Source organism: Cupressus sempervirens, chromosome 9, assembly GCF_028749045.1.
Source record: "Cupressus sempervirens isolate cs-2001-9-10 chromosome 9, ASM2874904v1, whole genome shotgun sequence".
NCBI lineage: Eukaryota > Viridiplantae > Streptophyta > Pinopsida > Cupressales > Cupressaceae > Cupressus > Cupressus sempervirens.
Window position 1 is genome coordinate 714,458,338 of NC_143126.1, and position 25,608 is coordinate 714,483,945.

The 25,608-nt window shown below is 34.8% G+C and overlaps 1 protein-coding gene across 4 annotated transcripts in view; it reads right to left on the reverse strand.

Annotated features, from left to right (window-relative positions):
- LOC149540716 (S-adenosyl-L-methionine-dependent methyltransferases superfamily protein) overlaps positions 1-25,608 on the reverse strand; it is a 171,554-nt gene that overhangs the window by 97,314 nt on the left and 48,632 nt on the right. For all 4 annotated transcript variants that reach the window (XR_016356431.1, XM_089801811.1, XM_089801810.1 and 1 more), the window contains exon 3: positions 17,222-17,319. Coding sequence is in view for 3 of the 4 variants with exons in the window: in XM_089801811.1 (XP_089657937.1) it covers positions 17,222-17,319 (98 nt within the window). In the remaining variant the exon portion in view is untranslated. The remainder of the gene's footprint in view (positions 1-17,221; positions 17,320-25,608) is intronic.

Sequence of the window (25,608 nt, forward strand, 5' to 3'; positions counted from 1 at the left end):
GAGGGACGAACCATGCTAACTTAGACTAATATATTATAAGATTATAGATTTTTATATACATTATAGACTCATAGATGTTCATATTAGAATACTATAAACTTTCTTCAATGGTCATCTTAGTTAGTCTTTGGTTTATTAGGTAGTTTTTATTTCCATCTTTAGTCAGGATTGTTTCATTTAAAAACATCATCTTTGTACATCCATATAAGGAGCTTGCATCTCCTTTGTTTAAAACAACTACAACAACATCGATATACCATAACATGGTTTCAAAGCAAGTTCATGGGATTTCATAAAATTTGGCAAATTTTTCTTTCCAAGCCTCTTTTGATTTGAAATTTTATCCAAAAATTTGTGGTTTGTCTCTGAAGACTTTTGCTGAATATCGCAAGTCAACGATTTTGATTACGCAATTTATTAGTTTGGACAAAAGTCTGTAATGTTTTAAGGTTACATGTATTGCATGTGAGTTGATGTTCTTGCATGTTGCTTCCATGTGCATTTTGTTACTTGCATGAGCATTTTGTTACTTGCAAGTTGCTTGCATGTGTTTTTTGTGAGTTCCATGTTGTTGCATGTGTTGTTTTACCACATGAAGTCTCCTGTTTCGTCACATGAAGGTTTCTCTTATAGGTTTTCATAAATTTTTACCTTAAAAAGGTTTTGATGGGTTTTCATAGTTTTTTCTCTTAAAAGATTATCTAATGGGTAATCATAAATTTTTCCCTCAAAAAAATTATGATTCTATAATGAAAAGTTGCATGGGATCTTTTGTGGATCTATAATTTCTTTCTCAAAAAATATATGTTGGGTTTTATCATTTTTCCTCAAAAACAAAGATTTTTAGTTTTCTAACCCATGTCTCAAATTTTGTTGTCTAGTTTTGATTGATTTTTCACCTCAAAATTCATGTCTGGTTTGTCCAATTTTTCTCTTAGAAAATATTGGTTTTTTGCAATCTATTTTGGGGCATCATGCTCGTCATGAAAGTTTGGAGGGTTTATCGATTTTTCCTCAAAATCGTGCAAGTTATTTTTATTGTTGGTCTCTATCTCCAAGGAAGAGTAGCTTCATTTTCCAGCATTAGGTTGGAAATTTGTAATGATTTTTGGTCAAATGTTTTTTTGATTCTAGGAGGGCTAGTGGCAGCCTCATCTTAGTGGCAAAGTTAGTAGCAGGCTCTTGTCTCTTTTTGCAAAGCATTTTGAAAAAGGGAGCACACTTTTCTATTCTTTTTGAATGGATTTTAGCTCCTTGGTCATTAACATTTTGCAAATCCAGGGAGGGTCTTAGTGGCAACAGAATGTTTTGCAAATCAGTTAGTCTTAGACAATAACCATTAAGGGAGGGTGTTAGAATATTATTATGTTTCTTTATTGGTCATCTTAGTTAGTCTTTAGTTTATTAGGTAGTTTCTATTTCCGTCTTTAGTTTATGATTGTTTATTTTAGAAACGTCATCTTTGTAAATCTATATAAGGAGCTTTCATCTCCTTTGATTAATACAACTTAAGCAACATCGATTTACCATAATAGTTCATTCATTATATAAGTTTGAACATATAATAACAATAAGTTAGAAGCATGATAATCATAAATCCATAATTGTTGATAAGATTAGTTAATTCATTGCACCGAGCCCTTAACTTAGGACTTTGCAAACCAAAGTCAAGCTAAGATTCTTACTTTCTCAGCTTGGGAAAAACCACTCCTACTCAAACTCTCTATCATATCAAAAACAAATTTAAGTATATTTTACATGTAAGAAATATCAGGTGTGCGGATGTGGAAAATTCTCTAAAGTTGATCAGATTTCCATTCATAGAATACTCTAACAATGACAAATGTTTGGCAGCCTTTAAGCATTTTTCTCCTTCTAAAGGACTAGATTGGCATGGCAAAGAGATTCGGCCGAACAATTGTCTATCAAATGTAGGGTCCTTCACTTGGTTGGAAGCCCCTTCCCACGTAATAAACTTGGATGAATTGGTGAGAAAAGCTTTTCAAATTCCATTTTGATGTGTTCTTTGCAAAACAGACGAGGACGATAGCACACAACCTAGACTTCTATTAGTATGTAAAACAAATTTGGTATTCAGCTCCCTTGAGTTTTGTATGGGTTCTCAAGAGCAGAACCCACAGATAACTAGGGTGCCTAGGAAGAACCCAGGTGTCTAGGAAGGACCCGAGCAAAACCCAAGAAGAAATAGGCCAAAGATAGAACCTATACCAAAACCTACACTAAAACTAAGAAATCTGGGAATTTAGGTAATAATAAATCGAGGCTCTTGGTGAGAAGTTGGAAACCAAAGAATTGCCACATTTGGTAGTAATCTTGTAGTGAGGTTTCCATGTTATCCCTCCATTGAAAATGGAGACCTCTCCTTTTTACTTTGGTAGTATGTGGATGGCCAAGTTTAGTTGTAGCATGGCAGCATTTTAATCTTGGAGGTTGATGAGTTAGAGACTTCGAGAAAGTAAGGAAAATTGATTTCAATTTCAAGACAATCTCAATACTTAATCAAAATCTGATCTTAAGTAGAGAAATGCAATCAAGAAGATTTAAACAAAATTTGGGGCTTGAAGAGACCGAAGAAAAATTACCAAGGCAATAGTGGGATTTATGCTTGATGGAGAGTCAAGGTTAAAACGAGGGAAGCGAGCATCAACATTGAAAGATACATTTGGGATTCACTCGGATGGCCACAACCTAGAAAGTATTAGTTCTCGCAAGCAATTGCAAAATTTCAAAGAACTTGATGATCATCACCCCATACTTGGAGGAGCCAAAGACCATCCACATTTCTACTAGCCTTGAGAGAAAACCCCAGAAGATGTCGATTTCCACTCTTGCCCTTAAGTCTAGACCCAAGATGGTTTTAAGCCCCCACATACCCCCAAATTCCGCATACCCTTGGAGTGAAATAAGAAAGTGTGAATGCCCAAATTTGACTTGTTGGTGGCAAAATCAGAGCTATGGATGTGAAACATGAATTGTCATAAAGAAAATTAGATAAGAAAAGAATCTTTTGCAGCATGCCTTTCCAAACTTGGCAAAATTTTGTAAACAAATTGTTGTTAGAGCCCCACTAAACTTGGAATTCCAAAAGTTCTTCATGAACGAGCCCCATGAGTCATCAAGCCCAAGGAGAGGGCAAATTTCACCATGCACTGAGCCCATGTCTATGACAATTTCCGATTTGCGAGGCCCAAAAGTGAACAATTTTTGCTCCAATGCAAAGTTGCCGAATGAAGTGACATTCTCCACCCAGCTCCATGTATGATAGACCAATACATGCACAATTTCCAAAAATCTCTTGAGCGGAAGAGCTATGCAAAATCCAAAATTTCATTGAGCCCCAAGACATAACAATTTTTGTCAAAGTATGAGGTTGGAGCCCAATAAGGTTATGATATCCACAAAACATGAAAAGAAACTCAATTTGCAATTAAAAAATAAAACAAGTTGACCACATGGGTTTAATAAGATGGAATGTGAATTGGAATGCACTTTTAGGAGAAAAAACTAGGTTTCACATGAAGTCAGCTATATAATCAATATAGTCATCAAATATTTAATAAACTCATAAATCAAATCAGCCTTTAGTAATAGGTCATGACCTATTACAAGATAGAAATGAAGAGTGAAAACCTCTACTTCAACGCAAGTAGAACTCAAATAGGCAAGATAGAATCCCTTTAAGTGCAACTTTAAAGATAGATCAAAATCATACTATTAATAAGGGTGTTCAGTCATAGAGATATTCTATTTTTGTTTACATTACTATTCTAAACATTTAACGCGATTATTTTCTTGTTTTCAACATGAAATGGAGATGACTATGGAGGGAACTTCAAACACATGCATAAAGGGCTCAAGCTTGAAGTTCAAGTAGCAGTCACTTGCTATATGAAGACGACAAGCAAGATATGGAGTTAAGAATTTCATCAGCAAGGTTGTTACTATACCAAGAACAACATGGTCAACTCACAAGTCATTCTTTTGTTACCCTGTATTTTGTCACCGCAAAATGTAGGTAATAGTATGAAACTTTTTCAACTTAGTTTCATTTTTCTCTAAGTTAGATAACTATTTAATTGGATAACATTGCCCAATCAATCAACCCCAATTAATATAATGAATCCTTTTACTAAAGGCTTTCGTCAAGTCTTTTTAGTTTTTCTGTTTGTCGAGCCTATACTTGATTTTTGACGCCTTCAACGTCATTTCTCTTGTTTTTGAGTGTGTTTGTCAGCTTTCGGTCTTTTCATTTTGCTCAAATCATTGCTTTCGGTTTTTCCATTCGACTCGGTCTATCTTAGGGCTTAATTGGAGTTGGCAATCAAAAGATATGACTATTTTAGTGCTAAAAAAGTGGACTCTCCAAGTGGAACTGCATGAATTAAAATATCATGTTATATTTTAAAGTTGACATTCACTTTTTGAAAAATATAAAATTAATTCATTTTATGTTATATTTTTAAGTTAGTTTATCATTTAATTTTTTCACTTAAAATAACTACAGAGCACTTTATGTTATATTTTTAAGTTCAGTTGCTTTTAAATTTTTCACTTAAGTGACTCTATTAACTATATACTTTGATTAAATTTTTGAGTTTTAATTCAAAACATCTAAGTAAATATTACTTTTTGAATGATATTTTCATATTATATATTAATATATATAGTGTAAATATTATTTATGACCCAAATAAGAAATATTTCTTCAAAAATAAAATTAACATGTGATTAATTCATCACTTAAGTTGTGCATAGCATGTCTTTAAACCCATTTACATTAAAATATGTAATTGCCTCTAGAGACCGTGATTTTGAACAAAAAGGCAATTGTAGAGCACATAAAACATGTAAATACATGTGTTTTAAAATGTGCAGGGACTCTCCAAGAGTGAGACTCGCATATTCAAGTGTTTTTAAAACATGCAGTGACCCCCAGAGAGCGTGATTTTGCACTAAAGGCCATTTTTTAACATATTTTTAAAATATGTAATGCACTCCCAAGAGTGTGATTTGTACATGGAGTCTAAGCTACATGTTTTTAAATATGTAAATGCACTCCTGAGTGCAATTTGCATGAGAAGACCCCATTACATGTTTTTAAAACATGCAATCTCTACTCAAGAGTGTGATTTGCCTTTAATACATGCATATGCCCTCATAGAACCCGAAATTGAAGATTCAAGGACAAATAACATGATGTTTTTCATCTTCCAAGAACACATTTTTCATCAAAAATGCTTAGATCTACCCATATAATGGCTTGAAATCCATCAGAAGGGGGGCATTTTGTTAATTTTAATGTATACAAATGCATTTGGGGGTCATGATTTTGCATATCCAAGAAAATGACCCAAAATTTTGCATTTTTGAGCTACATTTTGGTGAAAACTCCCGAATTTGGGGCTATTTAGATCACGTTTTGGCTCAAATTGAAGTCGTTTTGAAGTTTTGATCCATATATTTGCTATTGAAGAACACAATTTTGCCTTTAGAGGTTAAAAACACTTCATTTCATGCCCTATACGAATCAAGTTTTTTGCTAAAAACGTCCCAAAAATTGGGCTTTTTATCCACTTTTATGCATTTTGGAGCCACGCTTTTTAATTTGGATTCATGAATTAGCATTTCGAGAAGTCGCTTTTGCATTCACAAGTCAAAAACAAACAATTTATATGCATTTTTCGGACACATTTTTGCAAAAACGGCCCAGGTTTTAGCATGAAAATGGCACTTTTTTGTTAAAAACCCTCAAAAAATGGAATTTTCAGCCCATACATTTGGATCAGTAGAGGATGGTTTTTGAGTTTTAATGCATGCTATTGCCTTTGGAAACCACGTTTTTTGGCATTCTCATGTCAAATTCTACCCTTCATTGCTCATTAATATTCACTGGATGCAAGTGTGGAAGAAGTCAAATTATTGTTTGAGAATCCAGATTTGCAGAATTGGTCTTTAAAGTCTATGATTCTTGATAAGTAGGAGATAATTTCCACAGCTAGTCAAATTGTGATATGAATATCAGGATTTAACTGTGTGATTTTGAGTCAAACTCGATGACCCATGTTTCATGAGTAGTGATTCAACATGAATCCATCTCTCATGAGAATAAATGGAACACTTAGCACTCATTGGATCTAGGTGATGCTCACAGGGGTGAAGCACCGGGACTTCCCGGGAGGTCACCCATCTCAGTACTACTCCAGCCTAAGCACGCTTAACTACAGAGTTTCCTCCATAGTTAAACCCAAAGCTTGCAACCCCATTTGCTCATCAGTAAGTGGACTTTGATTCTTGATTCTTGTTATTTTGGTTCTTTGATCTCCAAGTAAGTGGAGTTTTTCAAACTTGCTCATCAGTTCATGCGTATCGTGCTATTTCCATGCATATTTTAACTTGAAGTTGCACACTAGTCCATATATATGCCATGAAAAGTGCGTTTTGGCTTTAAATATGATGAAAACTCTCATTTTCACACTTTTAGATTTTTCCCGAACGCCAAACTCGAATTTGCACTTGAAAGCAACTTGCTTGTTGACATGTTTGAGTTTAAGACCAAAGGTATGTGTTTTCTTTGTGCTTTTTTCGTTGTTTGTTTGCTTGCTTTCTCATTTTTCTTATTTCGGAAGAAGTTGTAAGTTCTTTCCCAAGAACTTGAGCACATTTCACTTCACTACACCTTTCACCATTTCATGCAAATGCATCATTTCATTCCACACCCATCATTACATGTCATTGCACATTGCATCTCATTCCCCACATGCAATTACATGTAATCTCATTCTCCATCCACAATTACATGTAATATCATCTTCCATCCACATTTACACATAATTCCATCCTTCATATGCCTTTACATGTAAAACCTATTTTCCAAAACCGCTTACATGTAATCTCATCCTTTGAACCTAATTACATGTTTGTATCAAGCCATGATTACATGTAAATCACTTTATATGCGATTGCATCTTGAGAACCAAATTTTCATAAAGGCCACTCTTTTAAACACCAAAGTCGTTATTTACACACATACATATGCATCCTAACTTGCATTCTCAGCCATACCCACAAAAACCCATCATTGTTCACATGCAATACATCCTTCCAAGTCCAACTTTGGCCCTTTCCATCCAAATACATATGCTTTCCGGTTCATTTCCAGCCATCATACGTCCTCGATAAGTATCTAATCCATACTTCAAGTTCAAACACTCATCCCTCATGGATTCATCATTGTAACTCGAATCTCAAAGTTTTCATGGATTCAATCCCATTGAAACTTTCATGTTGCAGCACACTCTTCAAGATATGTTGGAACTTCTTCAAAGAGAAAATTACATCCCATCAAGAAGATATGCTTCAGATCCAAAGAAGCAATTATTCATGTGGCCTCCACTTTCCCAATGGTAACTTTGGAATCTGAGTTCATGTGGGAATGCGCCAAGCACTTTTCTTCAAAAAAAAAAGTTGCAGATGTTGGTGGGAAAGTTGTTCTGAGTTTACATCCGAACCGTCAAGGTCTTCAAAGTGTTAGAGACTCCATAATGTGCCAATCTACAAAGGTGAACTCATGACAATTCGAACGAGAAAATGTTTGATCGCATCAAGTTTTCAAATGACAATGGATAATTCATCAAAGAGAGTCAAAGGCTATCAAAAGACACAACACCATGATTACCAAGGTGAATGCAATGGCACAAAATACACGAACTCCCAATCCTGTGATCATTCGGGATAGCATCGCCAACTACAAGGCCCTTCAGAACAATCCCTAAGATTGTTTCACTTCTTTTCCATCTTCTTTCTTTTCTTTTCCATGTTTGTAGATTAAAGAGGATGTATTGCATGAAATCATGTAATACAAGTTACCTATGTAATGACATGACCGGGTCAAAGTTGGTTGAGTTGCTCCCACTTTTGCCTCCACTTTTTTCTCAACTCCTTTGCCTATATAAAGGAGTGCCCCCTCATTGTAAAAATCATCTTTTGTTGTATGCAAGAAAGCTCTGCCAAACTTGTGCAAGCATAACTTTGATTGTGTAGTATAAATTTAGGAGAAAATTGAATAAAAGAAGCAATTGAATTCAAATCTTTGATTGGAAGCAATTGTGATAGAGAAAATTAGAAGCTTTGACTATAATTTGTGCCCATTATCTTTAATTAATGTTATTATCTATATTCCCCGAGGACACGTACCCCCCCCCCCCCCCCCCCAAAAAGCTAATGTTTCAGGGATGTGGACGTCCCTTTCCCCGAAGACTTCATTGGAGACTTACATCAGTTCCCAATTTTTAACACAAAAAAATTTTTAAAAAACAAAAATATCACTTTTGTCGTCCCTATTTGCCGTCCCTCCCCATCCCCAAAATTGACAAAAATTATTGCTATCCCAAAAACCCATTCCGCTGTCCCCTGCCATCCCCATCTGGGAAACTTGGGGAAACATAGGTTATTATAGTGTGTTCAATAATAGAGCATAGTGAATTAATAAGCAATTAGAGCCGAAGCTTTGACTAGGAGCGATTATGGTGGTACATAGAATAGGAGCTTTGATTGTAGCTTGTATTACAATGTCAAATTCATGAAAAATAGTTAGAATTCCTTACTTTTGGAAGTCTTTGTGCCCTAATGGTAGAAGTTATTCTTATAGAATAGATTAAAACAGGACTTAGAGCCAAACTGGTACGCTTTGAATGAGCCTTTGAGTTGGTGTGAGTTTATCGGCATCACCGTTTCCAACTATTAGATAGAAGTGTAGTTAGAGATTTCATCTTGCCCATTATTCGCTCCGTGGGTAAGTGGATTCTTTCTTGAAAGCTAAGGGGAAAGAATATTGATCACACCCTTTCAAATGTCTCAACTTTTTGCTTACCTTGAGTTGATCTAAGTAATGATGAGAAGGGGGAGCCTTCCCTTAAAGGTAAGAGAGATTTTTTCTCATATGTTGTGGCTGATCTACCTATTTGCAACTGGATTTTCACAAAACTATCGATTGCAAAATCCACCCAACATCTTCAAGTCATCAAGATGAAGTTTAAAGAGCAAGTTGTGCACAAAGAATGATCAAGTCTACCATCACAAACTTGAATATCCTTTATAAATCCATGTTCAAGTAGAACAATCCAAGCATCACTTCTACAAAGGCAAGATCAAGGTGAGATATTAGTACAAGAAAGTTAAAGACATTTGAATGGAAAGATAAGCAATTTGGGAATATGAGCCATCACAATCAATCAAAGACTAGGAAATGTTGAGTATCAAGAAATATTTCTACAGATATAGAGAAATCTTTAACTTGATGAGAAGTAGAATTGATTCACAAGATAAGCATGTCGAGGTGGTGCTCATTGATCTTCGACCAATCAAAGAATCCCAATTCCAAATTTCAAATCCAATCGAACTCTTCCAAGTGTACAAATGAAGTCCGCTCAATGTCTTCACATAACCTATTTTCTGATTGGTTTGTAAAAGCAACTTGATTTTTTCATTGGCCCAAAGTTGGTGACCTATTGTAATTGGATGGCATTTAATATGAGTTTTTGGTAGTTGAATTAGGTTTGTGTTGGATCAATCTTTTCCATTTATCTCAACTCAACCTTGGTCATTCATTGTTCTTAAAGCAACTATAAAAGGCAAAGACTTCTCATTTGTAAGGGATTAGAAAAGGATTAGTTAAGAGTAGAGTGTAGAGAGATTTGTAAACATTGTTGTCATAATGCTACCAAAATTATTCCTTCTCTGTGGTTGTTCCCATGGTGAATGTTTCTGATGTTTTTGAGTATTGCCTGGTTTCTACACTTTCTCACTTGAATAGGATTTCATTTATGTTAAGTAGAAGTAAAAGTAAATAGATGGAAGATATTGTTGTTGGTGACTTATGGTGACACTTATTTTCCTATATTTTGGTACTTGTTGACTGCAAGTAAAAGTGTAAGGTTGATCTAAACTTATTGCAACCACTTATCTTCAATTGGAGATATTTATATGGATTGTGCCATCAATAGGTATTTGATTGAGTGTTAACAACATGAAATTCTTGGAAGATAACACCTCCTTTGTGTAGTTGATTTAGCAAAACAAGAACTGGTTTAATCTCAACCCACCATCACTATAACATCCGGTTTTTCCAGGACTAAATTAACATCTACCGTACTCAAAGAATACAGTTATTACTTCGTTTCATAGAAAGACAGTTATATCATTCATGTTTATGTGAATAAGATTTACCGTTAAAATCAGTTAGACAAAAATTTTTAACTAAAAACTTGAAATACCATCAAATGAAATTACTACAGAGATTGAAAACCACATGCCTTGGAAAATTCAGATCGAAATCAAACTAGGGATGCTTTTGCAACCACCCAAGTTAGTCCACAAATACACTATAACAATTTCACATGACGACTATCATCTAAAAACCGCTATCTCAAAATCAAATGATGATCACAATTAAATACTACTATATTTAAAATTAGGGCATCACATACCACTGTATAAATTAGGGCACCGTTTACTATCGGTTCATTTTGGGCTTCTGATACTGCTATATCACTTAGGGCTTCCGCTACCATGGATTCAATTAGGGCTTCTAATACCACTAATTCAAATAGGGCTTCCGGTACCATTGATTCGAGTAGGGCTTCTGATTCCATGGATACAATTAGGGCTTCTGATACTACTATATCATTTAGGGTTCCAACTATCACTCAATCAATTAGGGCTTCCAATTCCTTTCCATCTAATTACTTAACTACTGCAAGAATTCAAGTTTAGAAATATGCTTATATCCGATATTCATATAAATGAAAAACAACCCATAAATCTATCTATTGCATCTAGGTGTAACGATGAAATAAACTCAATTAATCTTACCTTCTTGCATATTAGAAAGTGATAATACATGTTTTCGACAAACAACTGAATGCATAGCTTATCTCTGTCTAACGCACGATTGACATCTTGGGGAGAGGTGAAACATTGCTAAGAGCTTAACCACCCAACCTCGGACCACAACTTATCCCCACATGATCTCTAACGAGAAAGGCCCTCCCTACCTAGAACAGACAGGGGTCATCTTGTCATCCACCGGGTATCCTGGTATTTAACTCACCATACGACTTGGCAGCAGGAAATCACAATAACAGGAATATGCATGAGCTATTAATTAATTCATATTAAAAATGATAAACGTTGTTATGTCATATCTGATATTGTTTCATATTATTACAAATTCCTCTCTTTCACCTCATCATCCTTTTTCTTGACTACACAGCCAGGTGAGTCCCAAATGTTAGGAATTCTCAGAACAACCAGTTCTATCAAATTATACATGCATCCAGCATTTCACAATCTGTGATTACATAATTATGCTCTTTAAAGATTTCAAAATGAATGTTTAATTAATTAATTTAATCATAATTGATTTCTCTTCCGCGTTCTTGCAGATTAACTCCACCTCTTCACCATTTCATGGCTTCTATGCTAGTGAATTCCTCGGTGTTAATAGTATTCTGAATTTGTTTGGAAAATTATGATAGCATGTTGATTCACTTAATCAATCAAGTTTTTAAACACTACTATTTGAATTCATCAGGAAACCAACAACTAGTATGTATGTATGTATGTATGCATATAGTTCTCAATTATTATGCCTAGCCGGCTAAGGATGATTATCCAATCAAAAAAGAAATGAGTTGGAACATATTTGATTCATTCTCTGACCTATCATTATGTACTGACTGAAAATAGATTTTATACTCAATGAAAAACAAATCAAGAATTACAATACTTTACCTGATATTAAAAATCATTTAAACAAACCTACCTAACATGATAATTACAAAAACTGATGCACTCGTATGTAACAGACATGGGGCAATAAAAATTAGCTTTATACTTTCATGAACATCAATTAAAGAGCACTGATGTATACACTTGAAGAAGGCAGCAATTCATCATTCTAAAACACACACATACAACAGATAATACTTACACTTCAGCATTGGTAATGGCATTCCTTTCATAATTGCCACCCAAGGAGAAGAACAGTTAGTTAACCAAATGATGAGTTACATGGATGAGGTACAAATTGTAAAAGACATGTTGGTTCAATATAACCCCTCATTATATATTAAAGACAAGGTCTTACAATAATTCAAAGGCGGAAATAAAATTCATTTTCACCTCTATGAGATATAAATGGATGTAAATAAATCTGAGCTGAGATAATTGCTTATGCATGATTGATGCAATATCATGGCTAAGAAACATCAACAACATTTTTGGCAGATTCCATGTTTTAAATCTATTTAATATCCCTTGAATTCGGTCTGAAAATAAGTAGACATCAACATTATAGGTTTTATGCAATATGGACACAAGGATATAGCTAATGCAATATATGGAAAAGAATGAATGAAAACATGTCTCTGATATATTTCTAGTTTACGGATACTCCATGAACCAGACGAGTTTAACATTACAAAGAAAACACAAAAGGATCATACGCTGAATCAACAGCAGTCTTACTTGACACTTCGAATATGTTTGGGATGCTCTGAAAACAGGAGTTCGGACTCCAATACTGGTTTGGATTTTCCCACGTGCAAAAAACGTGGAGAAAAACGGAGGCAATAATCTCAATTGGAATCTCTTGCAAACGGAATTAATCTCAGACGGGTCTAATCTCAGTTACATGAGAATCACCGATAGTGGAAGATAAAGATGGAGAATAAAAGGTGTAAAAGATAGATAGCCGATACAATCATAAGACTCTAATATAAAAGAATAACTTGGCTCATCGGCTTCCAACAGTTACAAGAAGCCATTCGAATGCATCACAAATATAAAAATATATGAAAAAGAAACAAGGAGGGAAAAGAATAAGGAGTTGAAGAGAAGTTGGAAAGACAATTCGAATTGCCATATATTAATCGATTAATCATGCCAAATGTTATCATTTAAAAGCAAAGAATATTAAATTAAAAAGAATAAAGTTGGAAGGTTGTAATTCGAATATTATAATAATTCTAATGTTACTATAACTCAAGTATTATTAAAATCTTATATGTACTTATAAACATCACTTTATTAAATTATTAAAATATAAAGTTGCCAAATCATTTTTTTTTAATGTAAATGCACATATATAAATAATTATTAAAAATAATATGATGAAAGATAAAGTAAAATCCTTTAAGATACGTTTTATATTTTAACTCAATTATTTTAATTAAATTAATTATTTAAATAACTCATGTGGTTCCACAGATGTATCCTGTTTCAAATCACTAGGTCCTCTATCCATCTGCCCAGTGATGGTGATGCCCTACCTAATTCTTTTCTGACAATGCTTCCACCCCTTCGACATGCTTCCTGCAAGGAATTTCTTTGTAATTAAATTATAAATTATTTAATCATAAATAATCATAACAGTTAACCTTCATCTCAATTCCATGAATTCGTGATTAACGACCAACTAACATGTCATCTTCACTTGAAATCATAATGACTAACTATCTGACCATTTCGCCAAATTATAACAAATTAAAGTGCCAACTGACTTCATGCGAACCCAAACGGCTATATTTCAAGCTAGGTCAAAAATTGGGATGTAACAATCACAAGATTGTCTTAAATAGAGTTTTCCAAAACCCATTCTTTTACTTTTTTTGTTAGAAGTTGTTGAAGAGCCATCATTGTCAAGTCATTTGCACTAGAAAGTTATAGCTTGTCCATTAAATGAATAGTGTAAGTCCCTTTGCAATACCCAGCACGTCACATCATTGAAGTGAGTTACACCCACAATTAAAAGGAATCATGGGTTTTGTTAATTGACCACAAAATCATATAAATTGTTTAACATCCAAGTTCATTATTCAAGAGAGGATTTGATATTTAGTGTTTCATTCTGGAATACTAAGTGTTTCATACTGCATGTTCAAGTGGTCACAAAACTCACATCAACCAATCCATATCCTTGAAAGTTGAAATGGACCATCTAAGAAGGACACACTAATGGATAAAAATGAAAAAGGTTTTAATTTATTTTAATATGCCTACTGGTTGGGAGCATTAGTCCTAGCGGACCTAAAAATCAAACTTTACATATGAATTTGAGAACTTACAAACTAATTAATCTCGGAGTGTAACATAAGCTTTGTTCCACTGATGAATCACTCAATTCCACTTCAAAGGCCTTCAGAAAACCAAAAAAAACAACATAGAAAATACCAAAAAAAAAGATTGTTGTATTTTTTAATTTTGTCCAAAACTGTAATTTGCAAGATATCATATATTCTCCGGATCACATCAGTAAGTTCATCATATTATTAATAATGGTATAACATTTTGCTACTATTTGTCAACAACATTTTAATTGGATTTGATTTAATATTTATTGAGTTCTAAAATGAATAATTCATGAGACAACACTTGCTGAAGATTTTCCAAATATGGAAGGAAGCTCGGTGGGCTTGATCTTATTGCAAAACTTCATGGTCAAGCTTGCTTGAGTCGGAGTAGTACTTGGATTAGTATCTCTAGAGAAGTCTGGATATTTCACCCATAGGAGTATCACCTAGACGCGGAGTGTTAATTGGAATGTTCCTTCTCATGGGACATGAGTTCTTATGAACCATTACCCATGAAATATGGGTTTATGCAAATTGACTTAAAAGCCATGCATTGAATCCTAATAAAACATCACACAGATTCAATCTCTTTTTTTAGTATTTTTTTTTTTATTCAAGCATGATCATCCTAATAAAAATTCACATAGATTCAATCTCTTTTTTTTTTGTTATTTTTTTTATTCAAGCATGATCAATCTTTAGGGTCCATGGGCCAGGTAGGCTATATGAGGGAACACATAATTTGATGTATAATGTCAACAAGGAAAGTTTTGTAGAGGAGAGTATGTAGGAATCAAAGTCAAAACACATAGCCATAAACAAAGATGTGTACTTTTCCTACACATTAGCTCAATAGTGATATTTTGTAACTCCAAAAATTGCTTTTCAAAGGCATCTAACTGATATTTTAGTTTCATTAACTTATACCCCCCCAGGGTTTTTCCACCTTTCCTATACCCATCACAAGTTTTGGGACAAAACAAAATTGTTCGAGACTGTCCATGATATCCCTTGAATGCATAGAAACAGCACTCAATAATGCAGGAATGTCTGAGAATAGCTAGTGAGGTCAATGACCTCTCTCATTCATCCTAAGGAAGGCTAGCTATATTTGGATGGTTATCATAGTTGCTTTTTAAAACTTCAAAAATTATTATGCATTTTATTTTCATGATAATAATGTACACACAGCTACAAGAAAAAGTGTTTTACAAACATGGAATACATATTGTGCTAAATTAAAAAGGGTATGGATTAAATATTATGATAAATTGAAAATGGTGTGGCACAATACTCTATTTCACAACTAACACAACTCTATATGCAATCTGCTCATAAGATTTGAATGGAATTATATATGTAAACTCTTGTATACAAAGCTGTTAATTTTTTCTAGAACACAATTCTTCTACTGGGGGGAATGAATCAGTAGAAGATATAAAATCAGATCCTTAAAATATTAGAAACTTTCATAATAATAAGCACAAAAAGTGAAATGAAAAGAAAGCAATCACACGAAGAGACTTCAACACCTTATGTGCATGGAAAGCCCAAAGATGGATGAAAAACCACAGTGAGAAAAGCTGCTAGTTCTACTGTCATAATCCAGTCTCACGAAATAAATTGTGTACAATGCTTTAAGGGCACCAACCCTAAGGAATCACCAAATCCCTCGCTTGAAAAAACCATCTCTAACTGAAGCACTAGCTTTCCGGACTGAGCACCAACTAAAGCATTTTTGAAGCACAATCCTTCTAGATATTTCAAAACTTTTTTTCCTTTCAGCCTAGCATGCAATTGTGATACAAATATTTCGTCTCAAAAACATACTACTGACTTCACAATCAATTAGAAAGGCTGAACTACGGTGCAATCAATTAACTTAAAGAAATAAACTAGTCAATAAGAGATCGATAATCAGATATCAATCAGACAAATAAATCACTGAGTAGATAAGATACTGATCAGTCAATAAGATATCAGTCAGATCAAAAGGTGATTAGCCATGAAGATGTCAAATTGATTAGTCATTAATGACTGTTATAAACTAATCAATATCTTCTATGAAGAAGAATGACGGACAAATGATGTGTATTCTCAAGAATGAAAGGACGCAACCTTTTCATGAGCAAGTCTATATTATGGAAATCAGAAATCATTATTTAGGGGAGAGAGAGAAAGATCACTTCTGCTTATCATAGGAAGAAAATTCTATTAAATTGCTAGCAAGCATCAAAGGGGAGATTTGAAAAATATGTTCTGTACTCATCAGTAGGATGAGCTTCCCCTAGATGCTTAGGATAGACAATTTATGCATTTTGTCCCATCTTGCAATGGTATTTTCTCATCAGATTTGTCTTTAAGGAATTAGAATAGTTTTGGAAACAGTAGGCAGCTGTCATAACCAGTCACAAGAGCTGGAAACATCTGAAAGGCCTTCAGTTTTATGTGACAGGTCTGAAATAGTTCTAGTGGCTTGTTATTTTTGCATCATAACAGCCAGAAAAAGTTTAACGTGCTGTATTGTGCTGTCCACAAAGTCTTCTGTCGATGCTCTGCTTAGGTTCTATTTAGGATTTTAGACTATTATGTTGTCTATAGCTAGATCAGTCATAGATAGTCTCAGAGATCAATCAACAGACACGTCAATCAATTGATAGATAGACAGATAGCCATCTAAATTCATTTATGGGCATGCTTCAAGCAATCATTTTGCATTAAGTCTGCAATGATGGGTGCTTCTGTTGTGTTGCTTAAAAATTATTTTTTTGAAATATGTTCCTTGGAAACTAAATCAGATTTATCAGTTAATTTGACTTCTTGGCCTATTTTTGGAAAGCCTGTTTTCAAAGATCATTTCCTCAAAATCTCTAATTTTGTGCATATAAATATTTGGAGGACGACCCCCAAAAATAGATACACCTTTACCCATCAAAGAAAACAAGTAATACATCACATACAATACTAAATAAAAGCATCATTCGGAACATTTTCTCTGTATTTGCATCTCTGTTATTTGTATTGGAGAAATGGAAAAACAAATGCTCCAATAAGAGTGTATAATTTGTTACCTGGATCTTTGATGTTTTCTGATAAAATTAGAAGTCGAGTTCTCTCATTTGAAGGATCTTGCGCAACAGGTTTGACACGGGGTCTGTCTAACAAATATCTGCATAAATGTCAAGCATTAGAAATCATAGTTGTTACGAACCTAATCATACTGGGTGTTACTTATTTGCATACATATCGCACTTGAAACAAAACACCCTATCGCATAATACTCATCATCTCATCTGGTAAATTAAAGTTTATTTTTTTAAACCCACGTAATCAAAAAAATGTCAAGCAAATCAACTAATTGTATAATGTGAGCACAGGATAACAAAAGTATTATTAGATGTTAGTCTTCTTTCAAGCAGTATTACTTATGATGCACAATCAAGAATAATATGCTCACAGATTGATGTTTTCCTTAGTCTCAGTACTAAGTTTGACTATTTTATAGAAGTCCAATTCCAGTATCAAGCTTCTCATCTAGCAGGTAAATTGCTAACTAAATGAACCCATTTTCTAGATAATATCAAAATCATAGGTGCACTTTCTCACATGCATAGTCATTATGTGAAAGGATACTACAGAAGCTTCTGAACACTTTATACATACTAATTTATATTCCTCCAAAAGAACCAATAATTTGGTTCAAACTCTAGTTACAATCTTCAATTCCTATTCATCTGAAGACAATTAATAAACAAAGCCACAATGGTCACTCACAATGTCGCAGAATATGATTAATATCAAACTATCAAACATGATAATATTTACACAGATCAAGGAATACTTGCTTTGCATACTAGGGATGACGCTTTCTTGTTTCTATTTAGCTGGAAAAATAATGCCAACACGTATCATCCCCCCAGTGCACTGCTAGTCTAGGTTCATCTCCAAAAGATGTCTGTAAGAAGCAAAGTGATACTTCGTCGATTTGGCGTGCTATTGTATAAATAGTTATGATACGTTTTAAAGTCAAAGTGTCAAATGCTGAGTTTGAAGATTTGATAAATTTGAAGTGTGTTCTGACTTTTGCAATGGTCTCTTTAGGGATTTCAACACAGCTGTTCCTAATGAGGACTTTGAACAGACTTTGGGGTGATTAGGTGCAATGTCCTATGTTACCAATTTTAACTATATGCCTGGATCCCATTAATAAATTGATTCATCTATGAGGCCATGCAAGGTCTTTTCAATGGGAAAGTATTTGGCCTTGACATAGTTGCAAGACCCACTCAAAGTTGCAACTAGTATTAGAATATTATAATGTTTCTTGAATACTCATCTTAGTTAGTCTTTAGTTTAGCAGGTAGTTTCTATTTTCATCTTTTTTTCAGGATTATTTCATAATAGACACATCATCTTTGTAAATCTATGGAAGGAGCTTTCATCTCCTATGTTTAATACAACAACATCAATTTACCATAACATGGTATCAGAGCGGATCGACAAGTTTACATAAAATTTGGCAAAAAAATTTAAAAATTTGAATTGAATTTCTTCAGATCTGGATTTTTTTCCAAAAATTTGTTTTTCAATTTTTTGAAACAAAAATTGTCGGAGGCATTTTATGAAAATTCTGGTTAGTCTTCAAAGATGTTTGGTGGAATCCCAAGCCTAGTTGAGAGTTTTGATTGCGTGATTTATTGGTTTGAGTTGCATGTACCTGCATGTGCTTTTTGTGAGTTGCATGATGTTTGCATGAGTTGTTTTACCACACGAAGTCTCACATTTTGGTACATGAAGATTTCTCTGTGGGTTGTAATAATTTTTCCTCAAAAACTATCTGTTGTGTTTTAATGATTTTTTCCTCAAAAATTACTTGTTAGGTTTTAATAAAAAAAATCCTCAAAAAACATATGTTGGTTTTAATAAATTTTTCTTCAAAAATCATATGTTGGGTTTAAATTTAAAAAATTCCTCAAAAATTATTTGTTAGCTTTTAATAATTTTTCCTCAAATTACTTGTCGTTGTCTAATTTTTTTTCCCTCAAAGATTATTTGTTGTGTATTAATAAATTCTCCTAAACCGTTTTTCCTCTAAAATGAAGTTTTGTATCCTCTGGTCCATATCTTGAATCATGTTGTTTGGTTCGACTTCACCTCAAAAATCATGTATGGTTTTCTCCGTTTTTCTCCTAAAGAATCATGGCTTTTTGCAATATGTTTTGAGTCATAGTGCTCATCTACAAAAGTTTTTGGCGAATCATCTTGCAATCTATTTTGGAGGCATAGTGAACATTGGCAATTTTTCCCATAATCGTGGTTTTAGTTTCATATCAGTGCCTCTAGTTACAAGGAGTATACCTTTGTTACCCAAGATTGGATTGGGTGGCTTCTTAGTCATTAACATTTTGCAAATCCAAGAAGGGTCTCAGTAGTAGTAAAATGTTCTAAAGAAATTGTGACCAAAAGACAGCAGTTAGACTATTTTCGTATTTTCTTCACAATTGTTTCATAATAGAAGCATCGTCTTGTAAATCATAAGGAGCTTTCATCTCCAATGTTTAACACAACAACATCAATTTTCCATAACAAATAGTCACCACAACGATAGAAAATCCTATGGTGCTGGTTTATCATATAGGCCTAGACCCAAGTAACAAAAAGATTCATCTACGTGGCCATTCAAGGTCTTGCCAAATCATGAGCTTAACCCTTAAAAGTGTCATTCAAAGCATTTTGACCACTAAAACTTATTTACCTCATTTTGCATACAAAAGGGAAAAAAAATAATAATCCATTCTTGCTTGTCATCACACAAATAGAGCTGAAGATTGATCATTGAAGGGTCCAATGTCATGTCCACTTCTTAATTTTCCCTAGAAGATTTCCTTAGAATCATAATTGAAACAAAGCAACCATTAGGATATATCTAACAAAATCAAATATCTCTTGAAATAGTGCAATCTCAGATTTGAATCTTGCAATCATAACATAAAAAAAGTATGAAGTGGTGTGAAATATATAAAGCCATTATTAGAGTTGGCCCTAATGTGTGATATTCATACAATATTTATAGCATCATTGCAAACACATTAGAGAAGTATGATAGGTCTGCCCAAAGCCATCACACGCTAAGCTCAAGAGAAGAACTTTGGCCCTCTTGACCTAAAAGACAGGCAACAATGGCATTCGCCCAATGTTCCTACCTATTGGGGTGCTCATATCAGCTTTCCCTATCCATGCTTCATCTCCTAAGATTCAGTAGCCATCGTTATAGATTCGAAGAGGAGGTTGTAAAGGAGGTCTCTTGATTGTTCTATCTAAGCCCAAGAGTGGAGTTTTGGCCCTCTTGGCCCCAATCACAGGCAACATGGACATCCATCTGGGGTACCTACCTAGATAGCAACCCTCATGGTTCTTCCCCTTACAGCTTCAAATAGTGATGAAATTTCAGAAAAAAATTATTGATACAAGCATTTATATAAAATCATATATGAAGATAATTAATTGACAATAATACTAGGCCATGATGATACCACAAGAGTTGTTATTCAGATTATCAGATGCTGATTATAACAAGGCTGAATCAGATTAGAGATTTTGATCCTGATTATGCATCTTTAGTGTAAACACTTCTGATTTTCATTATTGTTCCTTGTTTTCTGACCGTTGTCCTTCTATTTGATGTTGTCGATTACACTCAAATGTATATTCATCTTTACCCTTTCAATAATGGTATTTGATCCACTTTAATATCATGGGATACATCATTAAGTTGGAAGGCAGCCAAGATTCATTGGCAAAATTGCAACACCTTAAAAAAGTCATCTTACGATGTGATAGTTGACCTACTGTGGCAGGTATGTAACAAGACAAGTTCAATGAGAGTAATTGTGAATCCATTATGCTCAGTTAACTATCCCTCATCAAATGAAATGCTTCAAAGAATTCCTTCAAGAAAATAGAAACACTTGTGAGATCTACATGAGATGTCAAAAGAGAAAAGGTTACTTCCTTCACAATTTGTTGTTCTCCATCACAATGGATGAGAAGATGTCTTTGCAGGATTATTTAATGAAGATCAAAGGCATTCATGATCAATTGGTACTATAGGTTGCACAATAGAAGAAGAAAAAGACATGTTGGTTTTTAAGTTGAAAAGCTTACAAAAATCATATGACCATCTCCATGAGTCACTGAATGTAGAGTAGACTCTTGCAACCAAGAACAAGAGCAGAAGCAAGTGGCATCAAAAGAAATGACAACGACAAAATCAAGATACTTTGAAGAATTTATTATGTCACATGTAATTATTGTGGTAAAGGAAGCATTGCAGAAAGAGATTGGTTGATCAAAAATCCAACCAAGAAAGGCCTCAACCAAAAGCTCATGTCACAAAGCATTCTAAGCAAGAGTCAATCTTCTATGCTTTCATGGCCAAACAACTGGCGAATCACTCAAACTCTTTCGTATGGTACTAAATATATGGCTAGCTCATATTCATTGATCTTTGGTGGTGAGAAGTACACAATGTCGGCAAATGCTTTATTCACATAAACTCTAGAGGAAAATCTCTCATCTTCCTCAATATATACTATGTTCCAAGAATAGAGCTTAATTTGCTATCAATAACTTAGATTAAGCATCACTATGGCAAGTTGGACATCATTTTCAATGCACACAAGTATCATATTGTTGACAAGAAGTCTACAAAAAGCCATAGCACATGCGATAGAAGATCATGGTTTGTGTTAGCTTGTTGAAACTAGAAAGCTTCCAGAGGCGTTGGCTGTAAAGATTTCATCTACTATCAATACTCTTTGATATCAAAGTTATGGGCATCGTAAACTTCTTATTTCACCCAATTGGATCAAAAAACTATGTTGAAGGTTTACCCAAGATCTAGTAGCAGATACAAGGTATTTGTAGAGCTTGCAAAACAAGAAAGAAACATAGAACTCCATTTTCAGAAGGACAACCTTGGAGAGCGCAAATGATCCTTTGGCTATTCAAGCAAATATGTGCAGATCAATTAATACAACATTGGTCATTGGTGTCAGGTATGATCTTTTGTTGGTAAATGATTTCAAATAGAAATGTGGGTGTTTTTCATAAAAGCAAAACCCTCACCAAGTGTTGTGTCTTATGAACCATTCATTAGAAAGCCCCTTAACCTCTATGAGCATCACCTAGATCCATTGAGTGTTAAGTGTTTATTCATTATCATGAGAGATGGGTTTGTGTAAACTACTACTCATGAAATATGGGCCAATGAGTTTGACTCAAAAACTACATAGTTAAATCATGATAGCAATATCACAATTTGACTTCTTGTGGAGAATATCTCCTACTTGTCAAGTGATGAGCTTAAGGGGCTTTCTAATAAATGGTTCATAAGGTACGACACTTGGTGAAGGTATTGCAAATGGAGTTGCAAGTAGAGTGGATTTAACCATAGAGGAAACTCTATAGTTAAGCATGCTCTAGCAAGAGTAGTATAGGGATAGGTGACCTTCTGGGAAATCCCAGCATTTCACCTCTATGAGCATCAACCGGATCCAATGAGTGGTAAGTGTTCTATTCGTTGTCATGAGAAATGGGTTTGTGTAAACCACTACTCATGAAATATGGTCAATGAGTTTAACTCAAACACACAATTAAATCCTGATCAGCGTAACCCAGAAGCGTGCACCCGGGTCAAAACCTCAACGCACCCAAGTACCCCCACCGGCAAAAATTATGTTACCACACCAATCAAGCACCTGGGTGGGACGCAGTGCTCGGGTGCGTGGTGTGTGCGGGGGTGCTCCCAGGGTGCTCGTGGGGTGCGGCAAGCTAGATGGCCGAAAAGGTCAAAAATAAAAAGTTTTTTTGCATTTTTTTTTTTTAATTTGTTTTTTAGGCATGCTAACCCTAATTGGGTGTGGGTCCCATGTGGTCTATTTGAAGGTTTAATAAGACCAATAGACCCCATTTTCATTTTCACCATTTCATTTCATTGTTTTGGAGCAGTAAGGAGCTAAGTGAGCAAAAGAGTTTGGAGGAGTTTGCGAGAGCTTAGTGGGTGATTTTGCAAGGGATTGCAAGATCAAGAGGAGCAAGAGGAGCAAGAAGATTGATTTGGCAAGTGTCTCCTCAAGTTCAAAGTAGTTTTTTTTTTAATTTTACAACTTTTTTTGGTTTTAAAAATCAATTTATAATTTTTTAATTTGGTATTTAGTATTTAGTTTTACTTTCAAGTTTCAACTTAAATTTTTGAATATTTCATTATCGAATCTTGTTGATAGTAGATAGTTGATAGTTCTATGATTTTTATTATCTATATTAATTTTTTCATTGTTCTTAAAATAAAAATATGGGAAAATGGCATATGCTGAAATGTATTTAGTATTTAGCATTTAGCTTCCTTTTTTAATATTTTTAATTAGTTATTGCTAAAATTAAATAGTAAAGTTTTAAGTAGGCTGAAACTAGTTTTTATAACTTATTTTTACTTGGGCTGAAATGTATCATGATCATTTTTATAATTTTATTTTCATTTTGTGAAATGCAATTTTATAAATGGCATCTAGATCCGGCCAAAGTGCAGAAGACAGAGAAATTAATGAGGCAAGTGCATCTGATTATGAGCCTGAGCCCGAAGGAAGTGATCATGGGCTGATGTAGATGGTCAATCTGAGGAAGAGCCTCCTTATATTGCAATAGGGGTGCCTTCTATTGATTGCCCTTTAGAGATTTTGACAAAGTATGCTAGGGGTCCTTATGATCCAAAGTCCCCTCTAAAATAGTTTACTACGAAAATTACACGCCCTACACCTTCAGGTGGTGGCACACGTAAATAGAAGTGTAATATATATGGCGCAAAATGGTTTGGCAGCATTACAAGAGTTAATTCACACCTTTTTTGGAGTGGCTATGGCGTGAACCCATGCATATTCTTGTCAAATCTTGAGAATGTGAAATACAGAATTGAAGTGAACAAACTATGGGGCATTCCTGATGATAGTGATGTTCCAATGCCTAGATCTTTGTCTGCTAGACAACAAGTACAGAATATACAGCAATTACAGAGGCAGCAAGATACATCTACTCGTATCTTGCATCAGAGAGTAGGGACTATGTCACCTACACCATCATTTTCCTCACCTACAAACAGTTCAACAGGGGATAGCAGTAGGGGGAAACGGAAAGCAACTACAAGTTATAGTGGCAGTAACCCCATTGCTCATTTATTTAACATGCATGCAAGGTACCGGTTAAATGATGTTGTTGGTGATTTCTTCTTTTCCAATGGCGTCTCTACACATGTGGCTCGATCTCCCTATTTTGTGAGGATGATGTCCATGGCAGTGAACGAGGGAGCCCCATCATATGTGCCACCAAGTGACAACAAGTTGAGGACCACAGTGTTGGATAGAGCCTATGACAAGGTTGGGATCTTGATGGAGGAGATGAAAGCATGTTGGATGGATTCAGGCTACGGCATTATCATGGATGGGTGGATGGACATTAGTCATCGTCCACTCATCAACATTATGGTTACATGCATCGAGAGCGCATACTTTTTGAAGGCAATTGATTGTTCAGGGCATCGTAAAGATGCTGATTTTCAGTTTCATGTTCTTAGGAAAGCCATTGAGGAGGTTGGGCCACAAAATGTGATCCAAGTTGTGACAAATGCAGCACATGTGTGCAAAGTTGCAGGGAGGCTTGTTGAGGCAACCTATAGGCATATTTGGTGGACTCCACATTGTGTGCATGCCATGAACAATGCACTCAAAGACATGGGGAAAATAGAGTGGATTAGAAAGGTGGTTAATGATGGGAGAGAGGTGTAGATGTTTATCTGCAATCACCATACATCACATGCACTTTTCAGGAGCTTCACAAAGAAGCAATTCCTAAAACCACTTGAGACCAGGTATGCATCATATTATATTCTCTTGGAGAGAATGATTGAGTTGGAATAGGCATTGCAACTCATGGTTATGACACAAGAATGGAATCGATGGCCTGAGTCCAGAACAAAGCAGGGGAAGAGGGTAAAGGAGAGAGTGAAGAGTGATCAGTTTTGGAGTGACGCAAAATACATAGTCTGCATCATTACTCTAGTGTTTTAGGTGATCAGATATGGAGATGCAGATTCACCTAGCCTTGGAGAGGTTTATGAGTGCATTGATTCCATGCTTGGGCAGATGAGGGTTGTTGTGCATGAGAGAGACCCCACTCTAGCATTCTATACGGATCACATTGAGCCTATTATTCACCGCAGGTGGGAGAAGTTGAACACTCCTTTGCACATGGCTGCCCATTCAGTGAACCCGAAGTGGTACATACCTAGGCTTGGTAGAGTCACACCACTTCGAGATGATGAGGTGAAGAATGGTTCTTTAGATGAATTGCCAGGATGTATGATATTGAGACTGCTAGTGAGATTTGCAACGAGTGGTCCAAATTTGCT